We start from the raw sequence: 20,119 nt of genomic DNA on the forward strand, positions 1-20,119 counted from the left end.
AAGATCCCTCCAGCCCCAGTAAGACCTGATGCAGCCAGGTCTTGGTTTACCTTCAAAAAAAAAAAAAAAAGAATCTATGGGAAATCCTCTGTAAACTTAGGTTACTTAGGTCTATGAAGCAGCCACCCTTCCCTGAGCCATCATGCCTGGCACCCCACTAAACTTTTCATGTGTTAATCCTCACAATGACCTGTGAAGTAGATATTTATACATTTTAATTTCTATTTTATAGAGAAGAACATTGGGATCTAGAGGGGAGAAATAACTTAGCAGTAGCCAGAATTAATTGCCTCTAAAAACCAGAATGGGCGCCTTGAGGCATTACGAGAAAAGCTTCCTTGTCCCCATCTCCCTGATCTGGCTAGTTCAACTCTGCTCCCTTGAGAAAAACAAATCCGGACACTCAGTCTTATTGATCCTGGAAACTGTTGCGCATTCGGTTCTACGGCCATCCAGAGCGTTTTTGCTCCAGAAGTCGAACACAAAGCGGATCCACCCTGCGGACGCGAGCGCGCGGGCCGCCTTTCCTGGCGCACCGCTGCCGGGCGCGGCGTGGGGAACGGCACGCTGATTGGTTGCACAAGGCAGCCTGCTCCCGCCTCGCGGCCGCGCCTGCCACAGCTATTGGCCAAGCGGCCGCGCGCTCAGAGCCCGCAGCCCCTCGAGCCCCTCCCGGCCGGTTTCAGCTAGCCGCTGTTGCATGGGGCGCCGCCGGCGGCCGAGGGAGCGTGACTGCGCTGCGCAGGGCGCTAGGAGGCATTGTCGCCGTAAGTGGAGCGGAGATCGGCCCGGAATCGGGCACCACTTTCGTGCCCCGCAAAGTAAACGTAGTCTGAGGCTAAGCGCTGGAGGGGCTGGGGGAGAGAGGGAGAGAAATGTCCTTGTTTCTGAAGAGTACCCTCCCCTCCCCCAAGTCACCCGGTGGAAGGAGCATTGGTGCACCAGTTGTGACTTCTGCAGTGCCAAGGGGCCCGGCGCCAGGCCGCTTCTGGCTTGCAGACTGCGGCTGGACCGCAGCTGGCTCGGGGGAGCGGGCGCCGCGGTACCAGGAAATAGGGAGCCTGGGGAATCCGTTCCAAGAGGGCCTCCGTTCCCCGTGGGAGGCACCCCTGTTCGAAGAGGCTATTGTAAATTTCGTTCTCAAGCCACACTTTCAGGATTTGCTTCCGCTCTGGGGAACTGCCTGTCTCAGAGCGTGCTTCTCGGCCTCGGGGTACCGCGGGAGTCCCCGGCCCTCGGCGATCACCAGCGTTCTACACATCTGCTGGCTTTATTCTTTCCAGTCCCCGCCTGCCGAAAGAGCGGAGGGCCGGCGACGAGGAGCCATTGGCTGCGGGCGCCGGGGGGTGGGGAAGACGGTGAGGCGGGCCCCTAGAGCGAGGCTTGGGGACCCTGCCCTGGCCACCGCGCTCAGTCCTGGGAGGTGCGGCCCGAGGACTCTTAGATGCCCACACTGAAGCGTGCACCGGGATCGGCGAACTCCGTGGCTCAAAAACAGGGCGGCCAGCCCGTCGCGTTCTCGCCCCAGCGGGCTTCTTCCCTTGGGTGGAGAAATGGGTCAACTCTGTCTGGCCTCGACAGACAGAGGCGCGCTCCCCCGGGCCTTCGGGTCTACTTGGGTCCAATCCAGCCGAATGCTTCTCACTTCTCCAGTGGCTCCTTAACTTGGCGAGGTCCAGATGACCCGCTGCAGCCAGCGGTGGGGGGAGCTTGCACACATGGCGCAAGAGGCTCCAGTTGCCCTTCGGGGCGGCTGCCAGGCTCTAAAGTTCCCAAGTGACCACACCAGTAACTAAATATAGGAGCAGCTGGTGCGCATGGGGTGTTGCAGCAGCTCCTTAGCACAGATCTCGGGGCTTCAGATAAGGTAGAATTCTCATTGATGAGGGCAGGAGCCCTATCGGAGGGCTGTGGTCAGTGTTTAAGCAAAAATCATCTCTCCTAGCATGATCTTCCTTTCATGGAACTGAATGAGAACGGGCAGCCAGAGTGGTGGTGCTGACACGAAGATTTTGGTTGACTCAAATTGTTTGTTTAGTCAGAGACCCCTCACATTCTAGGGCAGCTCTGCCTAAGGGGCTTCACACTTAGTGAAGAGTGGGCTCATACCTCTCTCCATCACTCATGTGTGACTCAGACAATTCTCTATTTTTCTTTAAAACAATTTAAAACCAAAAAGAAAAGAAGTGCAATTTGGTGTATTCCACCCACAGCCCCCCAACCCCTGGCCCAAGCCCCTTTCTCTGTCTGCTCCTGTTACATGCTCAATAAATTCTTGCTACTTTTTGGTCAAAGAGGTCCAGTGTTGGGTTGGTGCTGAAAGGAGCTGACAGTGAAGTTGGGCAGCCTTGTAGGATCGCTTTTGGGGGCACACTCTAGACTCTCATCATCTCAAGTTTGTTCTTCCTTCAATTCTGGGGCCCTCCTATCCCATCTTGGGCCTCATACGCATGTGGTCCTGTCACCCTCCGGTCTCAGCCCTGCCTATGCCAAAGAGTAACAGGCCTTGGTCACCTGACTTACAAGGGGGACTGTCAGCTGGACTTTATAAGGAATTCTCCCTTGGTGGAGGGGTGGTTTTGGGTGAAGGAAGCGTGGTTTCCTACCCAGAGAGTGGAGTGGTGATTTTAGGCAGTTGGAACCTCTTGGGAGTCTAGGGCATATCTGTGCTGTATGCAGAGCATCCTCTGGAATGTAAGGGCCCTCTCCTAGTCATTTGCTTTGACAGCCAGATTTTACAGGCTCTTCCTGTTCCTGCTTTGAGGTCCAATCTCTGACCCATATTATAGGATGTCTGAGCTTGCCACCACCTGGTGAGGTTTTTAATTTGACTAGTTTTTAATCAATGGGTTCTGACTCTAAGGCGCTACTGCTCCCACCTGGTGGCAGCTGATAGAAATTACAGGTATAGTGCCTGATTGAAAGTAGTCAGTAGTCAACCTAGCCAGTCCCACCAGGATTAGCACAGACCCTGGGTAAACTTGGAGATTTACCTTCCCTTTACCTTCTTTTGTGAGGCCAGGGTTGCCTTAGTGATGTTCCTTAGAAAAGCCTTCCTCATCAGAATCATAAGTCAGAGCTCTTTCTTATATTTCCTTCCTCTCCGTGCTTTTGCCCTGTACCTTGTGTATGTTAGTCGCTCAGTGGTGGAGTTGCTTTTTGTGACCCCTTAGACTGTAGCCCACCAGGCTCCTCCATCCATGGGATTTTCCAGGCAAGAATACTGGAGTGAGTTGCCATTTCTTTCTCCAGGGGATCTTCCCGACCCAGAGATTGAACCCAGGTCTCCCGCATTGCAGGCAGACTCTTTACCATCTGAGCTACCAGGGAAGCCCTAACCTATGCTCAATACATGTTTGTGATTATTGATGACGAATACTGGAGATGAGTAAAGAAGGGAGAATGGTATGTAGGAAGAAGCCTAGTCTGGGAGTTAGGAGATTTTTTTTGTTTCTATCTAGCTGATTTACCTCTCTTCTTGGGTCCTCAGGATTCTCATTCATAAAGGCATTCAACTGAGTCCACAAGTTTCCAGCAGCATTGCTGTGACTCAGGCTTAGGAGGATGGTCTTAAAGGTAGGAGGGGGAAGGTGTTGAGTTCAGTTTGCCGTAGTCTGAACTATTCCCTACTGTTCTACCCTGGCACATCTTATGCAAATTGCCTACCTGGCCTTGTTATGACTCATGACCCTTCTATTTAGACGGTATCTTTGTTGTAAGAGTCGGTTGACTTGTATTTAGATTTGAAACCTAAATGATGTCTGTTGATTGATGTCACCATTGGGGGATACCAACTGAGCATTTTTTCAGTATGTGGTATAAAGTGCAGGGGGAAAGCACAGTATATATCTGCTCCCTGTCTTAAGTAGCCTGCAGGCCAAATGGGGGGACAAGTATGTATATCTTTAAAAGCTCATAAATAACCCAGGTTTGTGCTAAGTCTTTAAGTGCTACTGAAACTCAGGGAGGAGAGAGTGCTGAGGGTTGGGGCAATCTGGGAGGATTTCCTGGAGATGAAGCGATGAGAAGTTCTACTCATTCCTTAAAGATGAGTTCCACTGACTTGTTTGTTCAGAGTCATATGGATATTTAACTGGGATTAGGTGCTGGTGTCATGTCTGCATGTGTCCTGCTTCATCCTTTCAGCTAGCATTTAGGAAGTAACTTACGTGTCCTGAGCCCTGATCTAGAAAGGTATGTATTTTTTGTTCAGTCCTCATTTGAACCCAGGGTGGTAGGTATTACTAGAGCTCTTACTCAGATGAAGAAACTGGGGCTTGGAGTAGTTAAGAATCTTTCCCAAGGCTTCTCAACTAAGAAACGCCAGAGCTGGGCATTAGGCCTGTGTGTATCCTTGGCGAGATGCAGGCACACACTGAGCTCATCACTGACTCTCCCTGAGCAGCTGAGTGGGCTTGACTGGGCCTCCCTGTCCAGTTGAGCTCATGTGGACTTTTCCTTGGTATCTGTTGGCAGCTCTGAGCAGGACCCTCACCCCCTTCTCTCTGCCCTTCACATTGTCCTGTCTTTGACTCTCAGATGTGTTCATTAGAGCTCCTTGAGCTGCCTGTGGATCTGGGATTGGGAGTCAGGAGCAAAAAAGGGCAGTGACCTTGGCCTCAAATTCATTTTCTCCATGAGGTGCTGCTTCTGGCCATGTAGGTGACTTTTGTAAAGAAGAGAGCACTGGATATGGAGTTCAGTTAGATTATTGCCATTTACTTACTTTGTTTGACTTTGGCCAGGTTCCTTGAGTCCTTCTCTCTGCCTCAGTTTCCTTCTCTGTAATAAAAAGGAGTTGGAGGCATTTTCTGAGTCCCTTATGTCTTCATTTTGATTATGTCCTCATCTTTTTTTTTTTTTTTTTGGCTCTGCCACACAGCATGTGGGATCTTAATTCCCAGACCAGGGATCAAACCCACACCCACTGCAGTGGAAGCATGGTGTATTAACTACTGGACCACCAGGGAAATCCCATCCTCACCCTTCTTTAAGCCTCTTCTCTCCAGTGATCCAGTCTTCTTTCTCTCATTTTCCTGCCCCTACTTTCTTTTCCCCTGGGGTCTTGCCGATAAACTCAGCATCAGGGTGACAATTAGGTCTGTGACTAAAACTGTAACCTTCCCTCCTTACTGTCTCATGGGGGAGGGAATTCTTAGAGACCACCCACTCTCCAAACGGTGAGGTCTGACCCAGCAGAGATTTTGTGTCCCCATTTCCCGGTCGCGGAAGGAGCCTGGCAAAGGTGATTGAGGAGAACTGGGAGCTGGAGAAGTGGACAGGGCTTTGAGGCTGTGGGATGGAGGGACAGGTGTCTCTCCGTGCACCTGGCTGCACCCTGCCTCCTCCCCGCTGCCCTGCCAGTTCAGTGAGTCACAGGCCAGCATACACCAGAGTCCTCACACCTGCCTGGACACGAGTTGAGGTCTTGGCGAGGTCACACATATTAACCCTCCAAGGAAGCTGGTTGGGCTGGGCTGATGGGTGGATTAGCGGCTCTGAAGGCCGAGCCTGATGTCGCCTGGGCTCTGGGCCCCTCAGGAGGAGGTGAGTGGCCTGGGGCCCTCCCTGTAGACTTCCTGGGTCCCCGGGGAAGGCAGGTCAAGGGTGGGTCCTTGGCTGATTGCAGATGGGCACTTCATGGCCCTGTGTCTTCCCAGGCGCAGGTTCCTTTGTGAGCAGCAGACCAGCCTGGTGGCTGGCGACAGAATACCCGCGTCTGCATGCTGAGGAAGATGGGTGAGGCCGTGGCCAGAGTTGCAAGGAAGGTCAACGAGACCGTGGAGAGCGGCTCCGACACCCTGGGTGAGTGAGGGCATGGCTTTTCCAGCTGCAGGGCCCTCTCTCCGTGGTTTATTTAATCAGGCTGGAAATGAGATAGAAGGGGAAGGTGAAAGACACCGAATCAGTATGCACCCTTTGGCATAAAGGGCAGTGTTCCATGGACTTTATTGTAGTTGTGCTCAGTTTGTATATATGGGGTCCCAGCATAAGACATGTTTCTTGGTATGGGTCATAATCAAAGAGGTTTGGAATGCCCTGAGTAGGGGTGTCATCTGCTGGGAGCCTGTCTGCTTCCTCAGACTATTGACAGCTGCAAATATGTATGTGCCCTTGGACCAGGTGATGGTAGACAACGCTCCAAGTAGCCCCAGGACGTGCACAGGTGCCTCATGAGTGTGACCTTGCTGAATCTTCACAGCCTCCCCGTGATGGATGTTACCCACCAGGCATGACTAGCCACAGATTTCAGATGAGGAGATGGAGGGGGGAAGGACAAGTGGGCTTTTTCCAGGTCACCCAGCCAAGAGGCCCCTTTTCACTCCACTTTTTAAATTGAATCATGTCATATATTGTTGAACTGGTCATAGCATTTTAGCCCATGTAGCTACCCTAGGGCTGTAAGCATATAGACAAACCATCCCATTTAGTTGAATTCAGTAGACATTTATTGGGGATTCTCTGGTGGCTCAGATGGTAAAGAATCTGCCTGTAATACAGGAGACTTAGGTTTGATCCCTGGGTCAGGAAGACCCCCTGGAGAAGGGAATGGCAATCTACTCCAGTACTCTTGGCTGGAGAATCCCATGGACAGAGGAGCCTGGTGGGCTACAGTCCATGGTGTTGTGAAGAGTCGGACATGACTGAGTGACTAACACATTCACTTTCAGATATTTATTTATTTTCCACCATATATAAGACTGTGTGTGTGTGATCTGTGTGTGTGACCCTCTGGGACGTAAGTGCCCGCTTAGAGTCACAGGTGTGTGGCAGGAACACAGAGGAGGTGAGTGTAGACCTGCCCAGGGGATGATTGTACAAGTAGTTGGATTGGGATTTGATTTGGGCCTTTGGCACACAGAGAGGAATTTCACCAGCAGGTAGGCATGTGTGTTCTTGTGTCTGTCTGTCTGTGTCACGGAGGAGCATTTCCAAGAGAGTTACTGCCTGAGAGATTGGGAAGGTGGAGTGTTTCTGCTAGCAGCCTTTGGCCAGGTGTCTCTGAGGGTCTTAGGGCAGGGGGTGGTGGCCCAGAAAGTAGAGGGATACTCAGCCTTCAAGATGTGCTTGGTCACCACCTCTTCCAGGAAGCCCTCAGCCCTACCTGATCCACCCCTCGCTCCCTTCCTCCTCTGGAGCACTCATTCAGTGTCCCTGGAGGGCAGAGATCCTGTGTCTTTTGTCCCCCACCTGCCAAGAGCCAGAGCAGCATCCAGCACTTTGTAGGCACTTAGTGGTGTTGACTGAACTGAGCAATAGTGAGAGAAACATCTCCGCCAGCAAACAGACTTGAAGATAGCCATTGGCTTTTTAAAAAAAATATTCACTTATTATTAAAGTTTATTTATGTATTTGTTTATTTGGCTGTGTCAGCTTTTAGTTGGGATCTTCGGTCTTCACTGTGGCATGTGGATTCATGTGGCATGTGGGATATAGCTCAGTGACCAGGGATCAAACCCAGGCCCCCGGCATAGGGCGTGTGGAGTCTTAGCCCCTGGACTGCCTTTGGTTTGGGAGGGAGGCCTGGCAGAGAGCCGCGTGGGGTGGGGGAGGGGAGAGCTTTTGCGTGGGAAGGTGAGGGCTGTGGGCCGTCAGGAGAGGAACTCTGGAATCCTGTGCTGGTCACTCATGTGGTTGCACTTACCTGAGTGCTCAAGGCTCTCCTCCACTGATACGGCCTGGGTTTGAACCCCGGCTCTGCCACCCACTAGCCTGCTCCCTTAGCAGATTGCTTTACCTCTTGGAGCCTTGGTTTCCTCATCTATAAAATGGGGGTGGTAATTGCACCTCCCTCATCAAGGTGGTAGGAGCAGTTATTAAATGCCAGGCATCGCTGTCAGCACTTTACTGGTTTTGACTCACTTAATTCTCACAACTGTAAGCCAGAGCTGATATTAATATCCCCATTTTACAGATGAAGAAACTGGAGCGTGGAACTTTTTAATGCAGTGTTTCTAAATGTTCTGTAGCACTAGGGTATTTACCTTGTCTCCTCTGCTGTATTTCTTTTGAAGTTGGGGTTTTGGGACTTCCCTGGTGGTCCAGTGTTTAAGACTCTGTCTTCCAAAAAAGGGGGTGTGGGTTCAATTCCTTGTTGGGGAACTAAGATCCCATATTCCAAAAAGGTGAAAAAAAGAAATGAAGTAGGAGCTTCCTCTGTTTAACATGCTGGAGCTGAGGCTGGGGGTGTGAATGACCTGCTAGTGACACAGCTGTTTAGAGCTGGAGCCAGGCTCAGCACAGCTCTGAGTAGCTCAGCCCTGCCTTTCCTGTGCACCCCCACTGCCCCCATTGTGGGGAGGGGCGGCTAGGAAGAGGAGAGCTTGAAGACCCAAGTAACCCTCCTCCCTCCTTAGGCTGCCTCTCCTCTCACACTGTTTTGGAACCACAATCAGCCGACCTTGTCCTTTGAAAGGAGGAAAATAATGAGAGTCTAATATCTGCATGGCCGTTTAAGATGTCTTAGGTGGTAAGGAGAAAGGGGCTGCCCCCATGGGCTATACCTGCTTATGTGCAAAGCGTGGACCCCACTCTAGAGCTTTCACAGTGGAATCTCAGAAGGTAGGCTTGGTGCCCTACATGTTAACATGAACTCTGTATGATTCTTCCCTGCCTTGAATTTTGGGAACCACTGGCTTAATATTTACAATCTGGAACTTTCTTTTCCTGGCGTGTTGTAGGGGACTGACTGGGGGTTGGAAGTATTATCTGGGTAGGTCTCTAGATGTGTGTGTGTGTGTGTGTGTGTGGGTGAGACAGAGAGAGTGAATATGAACATGGACTTGATCCATCTCCAGGGAACTGAGGGGCTAGGCTGGCTTCTGTGAGATAACCAAGTGAGGAGACCAAGACCCTTCTCCCCCTTCCCCTCCAGCCCTCCCTCTCTCCTCCCAGGCTCACTCACACTTGCGCCACTTTTCTCCTGTCTCACCAGCAGATGGCACCCTTTTACCAGCCAACCTGGTGACAGGCCGCTGAGCCCGGGACTTGGCCAGGCTGTCTCTGGGTGTGAGCGCCTGGTCCCGACAAGGGCTTCCCCGCCCAGGCCAACTCACACTCTGTGTCTCCAGTCCTGCCAGCTCCGTGGCAGCTCCTTTCTTGAGCAAGGGTGCTGGGGAAGTGCAGTGTCAGGAAGCACTCCGTACGTACTCACTAGATCAGAATAACATCTTCTTTTGGGTCAGACACTGCCACCAGCTCCTTTGTCAACACACAACGAGCACGTACTATATGTGCCTTCCCCGGAGGACTCAAGTGCCCCAGAAGTGCCCAGTCAAGAGGAGGAGGCAGACACACACACACACACCGCCCCCCCGAGGGAGGGGGGCAGCCGGGGTTTGTGGTGGGAGCAGTCTGTCTTGCCCCAGGAGGGGCTTATGGGACACCTAGAGCCCAGGAGGCTGGTGCTGTTCGTGGGGGAGGGGGGTGTGTTTTGTGTTTCGCTGCTGTGTCACCTGGCCTGGAGAGTCCTGAGGGTCAGCTGGGTACAGGTCAGCTCTGAAGGCGTGGAGTGGGGAGCCGGCTTTCACAGGGCAGCCCTCAGCCTGGCCGGGACTGCCTGTCTGTTTATCATGAAGGCTGGAAGCTTCAAACCTGCCATCCTCTACTTCTTGCCTCTCAGCTGGGGAAGCAGGCTGGCGGGGGGTGGGGGTGTTTGCCAGGGGAGGAGGGCATAGCCCCTGTTTCTCTCCCCTCTCTCTTTCCTAGACAATGTGATGTGAGGGGTGACCCGAAGCCTTCTGCCTAAAACTCCCCCTCTAGACTTGATCTCTCTGGACAGGGGGTCCTGGGAGGCTGAGAACTGGCCTTGATCCTCCCCTCCCCTTTACACCCTTGAGCAGGGGGCTTTTCTCCCTTCAGGGCTCAGCACTTATTTGAAATGAAGGCTTTATATCCCTCAGTGGGTGTTTCTCAGTCTCGGCACTGTAGACTCTGGGGGCTGCATGATTCTTTGTAGGGGGCTGACCCGTGCATTGTAGGGTGTTCCGCAGCTTTCCTGGTCTCTACCCACTGTATGCTAGCAGTCCCCTCTGCTGCTCCCCCCAAGTTGTGACAGCCGTGTCTCCAGGCCCTACCAAGTGTCCCCTGGCAGCAGAACTCCACTCCACTGAGTACCACTGCTCTAGGAGCTCATGCATGTAAGTGTTGAGCCTGATGGCCCGTACAGTCAGCTCTGCTGTGGCAGGACTGGAGCCAAGTGGAGTGTGGTTGGTGAGCTGAGAAGAAGATGGGAGCTGTGTTTTATGGGAAGGGCTCTGATCCAGAAATCAGGAAGCTGGGGTTCTGGATCTCACCCTAACCCCAACTATGGGCCAGTCTCCTGTCTGTAAAGGTGAAGCTCCAGCCCTGAGCTTTTGTAATTCTCTCTCTTTTAAACCCTCATTGGCTTCCACGTGCACAGAGAGTAAAACCCAAGCTGGTACTTCAAACCTGGGGGTGACTGACACCTGCCAATTTCTCCCACTGCACTTTGGGCTTTCAGGATTCCTCTCATTATATCCGGCAAGATTGGCCACCTTTCAGTTCCTTGAACTGCTAAACTCCTTCCAGCCTCAGGGTCTTTGTACATGCTGCTTTCTTTGTTGGGATGCTGTTTCTTGTTCTTCATGGCTGGGCCCTTCTCATACCTTAAGGTTCAAACTAAATGTTTCTTGTTTAGAGAGGTCACCCTGGCTTTCTTTTCTAAGTGGCCTTCACCCAATCATTTTTCTTAAAAAAAAAAAAAAAAGCTGTGAAAAGGTATACACAAGTAGCGAAGTTCATAAGATCATATATGCTTAGTTTAGCAGACATTTATAAATCCATACTCATGTAACTGCCACCCAAGTCTAGACATGGAATATTGCCAGAACCTCCAGAAGGCCCTCCCACCTGAGAGGTAACCAGTCTCCCAACTGTTGTGATGAGCTTTTCCTTCCTTTCTTTAGTTTGATCTCACTCTTTAGTTTTTGGCCCTTGGGTTCTGGAGAGAGCAGGATGTGGGTGCTGGTGGGGGGCGGGATCAGGGGCTCTTGTGTCAACAGGATGTGCTAGTGCTGAGAAAGGGGTGGAGGTGAGACCCTGCTGGGGAGTTGCTGTGTGAGGGTATCATTCAGGGGTAAATAATCAGTATGGAAAGGAAGGCCAGTAGAGCTTTCAGAGCGCTTACGGGTTTCATTGGCACTGCATTGGCACAAGGCAGAAGCCTGTGGTGCAGAAATGCAGGGCCTGGGCCTGGGCTGCCCTTCTCATTTCAGAGACGATTGAGTGACGTCAGCCCAGCCCAGCATGCCTGTGGCATTTTGGCTGCTTCTGAACTGACCCAGAGAGATGGACACAGAGGGCCATGTCCAGGTGGGCAGGACTGAGCCCACTGTTCAGGCAGGTGAGGAGGGGCTTGGGTAGGGGTTTCTGGCTATCCTTTTGCACCATGCCACGGTCTGGCATTGCCTATGTGTTCAGATTGGCATGGACTCATTGGGGGCCTTTCTGGAGCTCCAGCCTTGCATATAAAAGGGGCTGTGGAGGGAAAGAAACAGCTTAGTCTTGGAAGGCAGCTCTTAAGATGGAGAGAGAAATGTGTTCTGTGGCTCCAGCCTGGGTGTTTGCACTCTGAGAAATACTTTAAAAACTGTATATGTTTAACTTGGTGGAGGGGAGGGGATGGGCTTCCCTGCTGGCTCAGACGGTAAAGAATTCTGCCTGCAATTCAGGAGACATGAGTTTGATCCCTGAGTCAGGAAAATCCCCTGGAGGAAGGCTTGGCAGCCCACACCAGTATTCTTACCTGGAGAATCCCATGGGCAGAGGAGCCTGACAGGTGATAGTTCATGGGGTTGCAAAAGAGTTGGACACAACTGAGTGACTAACACTTTCACTTCACTTAAGAGGGGTGGGAGGAAGGCTCAAGAAGGAGAGATATATATGTATACACACAGCTGATTCACACTGTACAGCAGAAACTAACACAACATTGTAAAACAATTATACTCCAGTTTAAAAAATCTATGTATGTTTAACTAAAACAATAAGTATGACATGTATCTAGTGCGCAAAGCACAAGGCCCAAAGAGTAAACAGAGAGAATAGGCTTCTTCCCATCCTGTGCTCTGGTCTGCAGGTCCCCCAGCACAGCGTCTTGTGGAGCTAGAGGGACTGTTATGATGTTACCCTGGCTGGCTCTAGAGCTAGAGATGAGGATGGGTCCTGAGGTTGTTTCAGTGTATAGCAGTGGTGGGACAGGATCCCAAAGCCCTTTAGTTGTGGCTCAAGTCTCTCTACTGGAGGGTCCCAGAGTCCCCATCTCAGGGGAAGCAGCTCTAATGGCCAGAGCCCCACCCCTTCCCTCCCAGCTGTGCTGTAGACCTCAGACTTCTAGAAGGAGGGAGAATAAGGATTGCGGGGGGTGGGGGTCTGTGGTGGACATTCTCAAGCATAGCCCACCTGTTCCTTGAGTCCCTGTTTGCTGTGATGCTGCCCTGACGCAGTGTAGATGTGCAGAAGACATGCATTGAAGGGATGGAGGAATTCCTTCATCCTGTGGGTGCAAATCGCTTAGTCTTCTCCCCTTAGTTTTCTGTTCATTGCTCAGTCTACAGAAACCACCCCAGCTATGAGAGCCAGTCCAGCCATGAGGGGCCTCCAGGGAAGCCTGGTGGGAGGTGGAGGTCTCATCATAGTGGGGACACTGGGACCTAGGTTGTGTGGTGACCTGTGGAGATGCTGCAAGTCCTGGAGATGGCCGCCGGGCAGCCAGCCAATTGCATGCCGTGTCAAACACTTGCAGAACCTAAAGTGAACTAAATAAGGACGAGTTCCCCTTCTCCTGTCTTGAGATGCGTACACACTGGACGATGGTTTAGCATACGTGCTGAGGGGGTTGCACCGAAAAGGCGGCATTTCAGCTGCACCTAAAGGATGGAGCAGGTTTAGGGATGTAGGTGTGGGACAGGAGTGAGGAGAGGGGTGGTTTCAGTGAGTGTGTCTGAACAAAGGTGGAGCAGCATGCAGGTAGGTGCTGGTGATGAGAACAGGAAGACTGAGATACGGGAGAGCCAAGGGAGCTGAGCGGGGAGGGGAGGCAGAGGGTGGCTCAGATCTCAGAAGGCCTCGAATGCCACCTTGAGTATTCCTCCAGTGACGTTTCTATCTTACACAGGGCTTAAGTTCTAAAGAGAGCCTAAAAAGTGATCTTCAGAGTCAAAATGACTCATGACAAATAACAGCAAGCTTCTTTGTTTTGTTTTTTTTTTTTTCTGGTTGCATGGTGGTGCATGCCAGATTTTAGTTCTCTAACCAGGGATTGAACCCGTGCTCCCTGCAGTGAAAGCATGGAGTCTTCACGGACCACCAGGGGAACCCCTGAGCTTACAAGAATTTAATACCACAGCTCATTCAGTCCTCACAGCCGCCCTGTGATTTAATCGTCACTCAGCCTTAGGAGGTAATGGCTATTATTGTCCCCATTTTCCACAGGAGGAAACTGAGGCACAGAAAAGCTAAGCAACTTCTGCAAGTCTGGGGAATTGCGCCAGGCGCTGAGACTGCAGAGCCCACGTTCTTACCCTTGTGTTCACTTGCAGCCTGGGGCAGACTATTTTGATGGTTGGGGACCAGGTAATGTTGCTGGCTTGTGGAGAACACACCCTGATTGAGGGAAACATGTCCCTTCAAAAACACTAGAGTCACACTCAGCATCTGAGCTCAGTAAGTTAGATGGGGGCTCCATCTGCTGGTCTGAGCAGCAGTGGGGGGCCCCTGGCAGGTTCTGAGCAGGGAGTGGCATGAGGTGATCCGGGCTGGGTTCCGGCAGAGCACCGCAGGGCATAGGATGGATGTGAGATCGTGGAAGGGATAGCAAGGAAGAGGCATTCTCCATGGCTGGGCCTGTGCTGGTGTGGTCTTGACCTGAGAGAGGGAACTGGCAGGAGGGTGTAAGGAAGGAGAGGCTGTGAATGGGGCTGGGCAGCCGACTGGTTGTGGAGGGCATAGATGGTCATGATGTAACTGAAACAGGGACACCCGGGCCGTTTGGGTGGATAAGGGGATTCTGATGAGTCGAGGTCCCCAAGGGACACCCCTGGAGAAGCGTATAGCAGGAAGTGAGGGCAGAAGTGCTGCTGCCCCAGAGAGGCCCTACTTCTGATGTCCCTGACAGCCCCACTGTATCTGTCATCCCTCCCACCAGGACAGACCAGCAGGCATCCTGAGAAGCAGGTGGTTAAATAGGCTGCGTGGCTGCCCTGTGTCCTTGGCACTGGGAAATGCATTTTTTTTTTGAAGACATAGAGGAATATCCTTTGAAACTACATGGATAATTATGCAGCTTTTAAAAATGCATGTTGGTAAAAAAACGAAAATGTTCTGCTCAGAAGGATAATCAAATAGATAATTTTGTGGCATCAAAAGCTTGCGTTACTCAATTTATAGACTTGGGGAGGTGATTTAGCAAGGTTGAGAAGGTTATTAAAATGAAATGCGTTCAGAGATGCAAGCATGGCTTTGGCTGACAAGACAGCTGGGGATCGGGGGAGGTGAGGCAGGGGCCTGGCAAAGCCAGTCCCGTTGGAATGGAGCCCTGACACAGCCCGAGCTGTAAGTGTGGTGACCCAGGCTGAAATGAGTGGTCTGTGTTTGCCTTTATATGTTAGGAAATTGTAGTTTATTCAGAGCTGTTTAATCATGAGCTCCCTAATTGGCATTTGCCTCATCATGGCTGACTGTGTTTTGTTAGGATGCATATTTTTGTCATGCTCCAGTTGGTCCCCAGAATTTTATAATTCTGTCAAGTTCATTTTGGCCACATGTATTCATTGTGTATCTGTCTGTGTAACGCTCTGCAGAGGATGGAAAGGTGAGAGGAAGAGGAGGGGGCTGATTTCTGAGCTATAGCAGATGTAGCATTATTCTATACACTTGCTGGTCTTGCTACCTGGATCATCCTTTGCCCAGATCTTTGCATGGCCTGCTCCTTCTTTTTAATTCTTATCTCAGCTAAATGCCACTTCCTCCAAGAAGCCCTCCTTGACCACCCTAATGAGGTTGCTGCCCTTGCCTCTGTCTCAGTTACCTGCTCTCCCACTACACCAGTTTATTACTTTTTTTGAGAGCAGTGTCACTGCCTGATATTCTTTCAGTATTTGCCACTGTATTTAGCCCTCTTCTCCCCAGACTGGCGTGTAAGCTCCTTGAGGCCAGGGACTCTGTCTTGCTCACCACTGTATTTTCCCTAGCATGTGCTAGATACACAGGAGATCTTTGTCACATAAATGATTGCATCTGATATTCTCAACGACTCTGGACGGGTGGTGGTTTCACATCACTCATAGAAAAGGGAAACTGAGGCTCCAAGAGCTGCAGTGGTTTTACCTGGATTCTCACAGCCAGCAAATCTTACGCTGGAGTTTGAACTTGAGTATGTTGGCCTCTCCTGCCTCAGTGGGATCTCATTAATTCTTGCTCTCAAGGAGCTCTCCACCCAGGCAGGAAGAGTAAGACATACATGTTAGTCATTCCCACAAAAGACACACAGGCGAGATGCCCTGACAGAAGCTCACACACACAATGGGAACTTAAGGGCAGGAGCAGTTCCATCACGTGAGGACGTGGGCAGAGGCTTCTTGGAGAAGTGACATTTAGACAAGACCTTGTAACATGGTGTTGATGGGAAAGAAGGATTTTGAGGATAGGGGAGCACATTCTATTTAATGGGAACAAAAGCAGTGGAAATCCAGAGACGGGAAAATAAAGGGAGTTTTCCAAAAACAGTTTGGGTCAGGTGGAGGGTGGCAGTAGAGTCTCAAGCAGGGTACCTGAGAGGGGAGGTTGGACCCGGATCCCTTCGTGGGAATGCCAGGCTGCAGAGATTGGGTTCATCCTGTGTGGCTGGGGAGGCCTGCTGGTTCTTGAATGGAGAGAGGTATTCAGGTGATGAGGGCGGAGGGCCAGGGGCGGGGTGTGGAGGCAGGGAGAGAGATTCCTCAGTGAGAAGGCAGCCATGGTCATGGTCAAGATGGATTTCAGGGTTAATGAGCTGGTTTCTTTCAGCTAACTGTAAAACCATAATAGAATAATCACATCTTTGCCACTGACAGGATGGTTCTTCCCATGAGTTCAAAGCCTCAACAGATATTAGCTCATTCTTTTCTTCATTCCCTGAAAGGGTATTTGAACCCCCATTTTATAAAGGGGGATCCCATGACAAAGCTTCCTGGTGGTGAGGTATATAGTTAGGTCCAAAAGTGTTTGCCCAGCTCTGTGCTGGGCCTGAGGGGTCGTCGGCAGGTGGACACATGCTGCTCCAGTCAAGTTCACCACTCACGGATCCTGAAGGCAAGTCTGCTGATGTTTACCAGTTGGGAGAAGATGGTCTGGCTTAAGCACTCAGGCAGTGTCGTGAGGCTGGAGGTGAGGAGGCTGGGGCACCCTTCCTGGAGGAGGTGGGGCTGGGCTGGCAGGAGGATCTTTGGAGGCAGAGAGGAGAGGGAAGGGCATTCTAGACTGTGGAATGGCATGAGCTATGTCTGGGCGATGAGTGAAGTCAAGGACTGGCAGTGGGTGGTTGTGGCGGGGTTGGAACTGGCAGCCGGCACTGGCGTTTGGCAGGGTCAGATGCTGTGCATGTGGAGGCAATTGCTGCCACTTCCTGGGTCTATTCGGTTGTCTAGCTGTGACCTCAGGAAGCCTACTTACTGCTCCAAGAAAGCATTCCTTCCAGCATTATGTCAAGCCTGAGAGATTGTTTGAGGATGAGAAAAGGCATTGTTAAAGTCTAGTCAGTCAATAACGGCTGCTGTGCCGTGCCCAGGGCACTGCCTTTGTTGGGTAAGTGCAGTCTCCCTTGCTGTCAGCTGCAGCCCTCTTGTCCTCTGCCCTGCTCAGAAGCCAGCTCCAAGCTGAGTCATCCGGCATCTCATCACCCGTGGAGACGCCCAGACTGCACACGTGAGCTCTTGCCCTGTAGCCAGCAGCTTTAGTTATAGTAAGAATACTGTCAGATCTCCTCTGCCAGTAATGCAGATCAGGGAAATATATTCTGGGACGTGCACTGACTCTTCCTGTGGGCTGGGCAATGTGCTGGACACTGGGGGTATTGAGGAGGCTGGGAGGGGAAAGGACACTGCCCCTGCCTGCAAGGAACAAGTGTTTACCTGCCTTTAAACATGTACATGTGATGGTCATGGTTTTGACCATGACAGAGGGCCAGCTGTACTCTCAGTCAAAGGTGGGGTAATGTGATTGACTCTCAAGTCAGGTTGCCTTGGTTTCAAGACTGGCTCAGCCACTCGTTAGCTGTGTGACCTCGGACAAGTTACTTGATCTCTCTGATCAAGTTAAGTCTGATCTAAGTCTCAGTTTTCTTATCTTTGAAAGGTCCTTGCTTTCTAGAGTTGTGAAGATGAAAATTGTGTAATGCACATGAGTGTTTAGAATGGTGGTTAGGGTATGCTCAGTGCTGTAAGAGTATAAACTATGATTATTATTACTTAACATCTTTCTTTTTGGGGGAGGATGAAGTAGAAAAGGATAGCTTTATTGCTTTGCCAGGATTAACAGTTTTCTTTAAATAAATTTAGCTTATATATTAATTTAAAAAGAACTTAAGTCATTACTATGAATGAAAAGTCAACATAATTTTTCATTAATAGTTGATAACCATAAAAACAAATATTAAAATGCAGCACTGTTATGAAATCTTAGGTTAGGCTTGAATTTGCTCCCTCAGTAAAGAGGAGGTAAAGCAAGGACTTCCAGTAATCGTGTATGGATGTGAGAGTTGGACCATAAAGAAGGCTGAATGCCAGGAATTAATGCTTTCACATTGTGGTGCTGGAGAAGACTCTTGAGAGTCCCTTGAACTGCAAGGAGATCAAACCAGTCAATCCTAAAGGAAGTCAACCCTGAATATTCATTGGAAGGACTGATGCTGAAGCTGAAACTCCAATACTTTGGCCACCTGATGTGAAGAGCTGACTCATTTGAAAAGACCCTGATGCTAGAAAAGATTGAGGGCAGGAGGAGAAGGGGACAACAGAGGATGAGATGGTTGGATGGCATTACCGACTCAGTGGACATGAGTTTGAGCAAACTCTGGGAGATGGTGAAGGACAGAGAGGCCTGGTGTGCTGCAGTCCATGGGGTTGCAAAGAGTTGAACACGACTTAGCGACTGAACAGCAAGGGCTGGAGGACTGAGAAATTGAAATCGGACTTTCTCGCTATGTGTCTGATTGTTATTTGCACAGTGATCACCATCCACATCCTTCTCAAAGTGTGGTCTGAGGACCAGCAGCATCAGCATCCCTGGGCGGGGGGGCTTGTTAGAGATGCATATCCTTAGGCCTCATCCCAGACCTCCTGACTCAGAACCAGCATCCTGGCCAAGATCTCCAGGTGACCCATGGGCACATTACAACTTGAGAAGTCTGTTCTTTTGTTGCCAGATTTGCATGTTCCCACCCTTGGAGAGAGATGGGCTGAGTTCATTCTCTGTATTTTACACAAAAGGATATTAAACTCCAAGAGCGGCCTGCCCAAGGTCATTTGATGACTTAAGAGCAACAGCAGATCTGAATCCAGTTCTCCAGACTCGCTCTGCAGGGCGACGTCCTTGAGAGGAAGCCAAGCTGCACTCCATTGTTACTTACTGTGTGACCTTGAGTGCATTCTTAACCTCTCTGGGCCTTAGTTTCCTTACCTGCAAAAGGGGACTGACAGTAGTGCCCTTCCTCAGAGGTTGTTGTCAGGATCAAATGAGGTGATGCTCAGTCAGTGTTGCCTGCTGTTGTTTTTGTAGAAGACCTCAGGGCCTGCCTCTCCAAAGTCTGACTCAGCACCTGACCTCCGCTCAGCCTGGCTGTGATGGCCTCAGAGCTGTTGGTGGCCATGCTGTTGGCATCAGTGTGGCTCCTGTTTCTATCCCCTTTTGTTCTGCATGTTAGCGATGAGTCATTGATTGAACAAAGTAATTTAATATCTCGAGTCAGTGACTGTGCATCACTTGGTTGTATTCTGTGTGGTATTAACTTTTGGTTTTAATTAAATACAGGATTTTTTTTTTTTAAGCAATTGGCTGGTTTGCCAGGAAGAAACAGGAATTGTCTTGGCAAGTCCCAGATTCCACAATAACACACACAGTTGTCTCTTTGCTATGAGGTTTTTGGAATAAGTGACTGCCAGGGGCCTTCTTCCTCCTTCAAGGAACAACAGAGCTGAAGCATTTCCTGATAATGAATTCTCACATCAAAACAATGTCTTTGCAGCCTTGCAACAGCTTCTCTTGTTTACTGAGTACACGCTGCCTGCCATGCTGTGCTTGGCCCCTTGTGGACATTTTCTTTCATGCTCAGAACAACCCTGTTGGTTAGTTAGATCATCTTGTCTTCACGTTTTTTTTTTAAGTTGAAGGATAATTCACATATCACAAAATTCACCATTTCGAAGTGTAACATTCTGTGGCTTTTAATATATTCACAGGTTGTATAACCATCGCCTCGATCAATTTTGGAATGTATTCATCACCCAGAAAGGAACCCTGTATCACTAAGCAATTATTCCAGATTTCTCAGATCTCCCTCAGCCCCTGGCAACCCCCAGTCTCCTTTTGTCTCTGTAGATTTGCTTATCCTAGACATTTTATGTAAAGAGAGTCATCAGTATGTGGCCTCTTGTGATTGATTTCCTTCCTTAACATAATTTTTTTTGAGGTTCATCCTTTTTGTTTTTTCTGGCTGTGCTGGGTCTTCGTTGCCATGGGCAGGCTTTTCTCTAGTTGGGATGAGCGGGGACTGCTCTTGGTGGCGGCGCTTGGGCTGCTCATTGAAGTGGCTTCTCTTGTTGCAGAGCACAGGCTCTAGGTTTGCGGGCTTCAGTAGCTGCAGCACGTAGGCTTGGTGGTTGTGACTTGCGGGCTCTAGAGCACCGTTTCAGTAGAGGCGGCACACAGGCCTGGTTGCCCTGCGGCATGTGGAATCTTCCTGGACCAGGGATTGAACCCTTGTTCCCTGCATTGGCAGGCAGATTCTTACCCAATGAGCCACCAGGAAAGTCCCGAGATTCATCCTGTTGTATCAGTACTTCATTCCTTTTTAAGGCCAAGTGATATTCCAGTGTATGGAGCTACCATCTTTTGCTTATCCATT

At 50.4% G+C, this 20,119-nt stretch overlaps 1 protein-coding gene across 3 annotated transcripts in view; it reads left to right on the top strand.

Moving 5' to 3' along the window:
* Positions 1-654: 654 nt before the first annotated feature.
* Positions 655-20,119, top strand: part of LRRC20 (leucine rich repeat containing 20) — a 71,453-nt gene continuing 51,988 nt past the window's right edge. The window contains exons 1-3 of one of the 3 annotated variants that reach the window (XM_070364495.1): positions 700-767; positions 3,491-3,576; positions 5,661-5,805. In XM_070364495.1, coding sequence (XP_070220596.1) covers positions 5,724-5,805 — 82 coding nt within the window. In that variant the 5' untranslated portion in view covers positions 700-767; positions 3,491-3,576; positions 5,661-5,723. Of the gene's footprint in view, positions 768-3,490; positions 3,577-5,660; positions 5,806-11,098; positions 11,366-20,119 lie in introns of those variants that run through there. The other 2 variants (XM_005904232.2, XM_070364496.1) reach the window with 2 other exon arrangements.

Source organism: Bos mutus, chromosome 28 (genome assembly GCF_027580195.1).
Source record: "Bos mutus isolate GX-2022 chromosome 28, NWIPB_WYAK_1.1, whole genome shotgun sequence".
Classification (NCBI taxonomy): Eukaryota; Metazoa; Chordata; class Mammalia; order Artiodactyla; family Bovidae; genus Bos; species Bos mutus.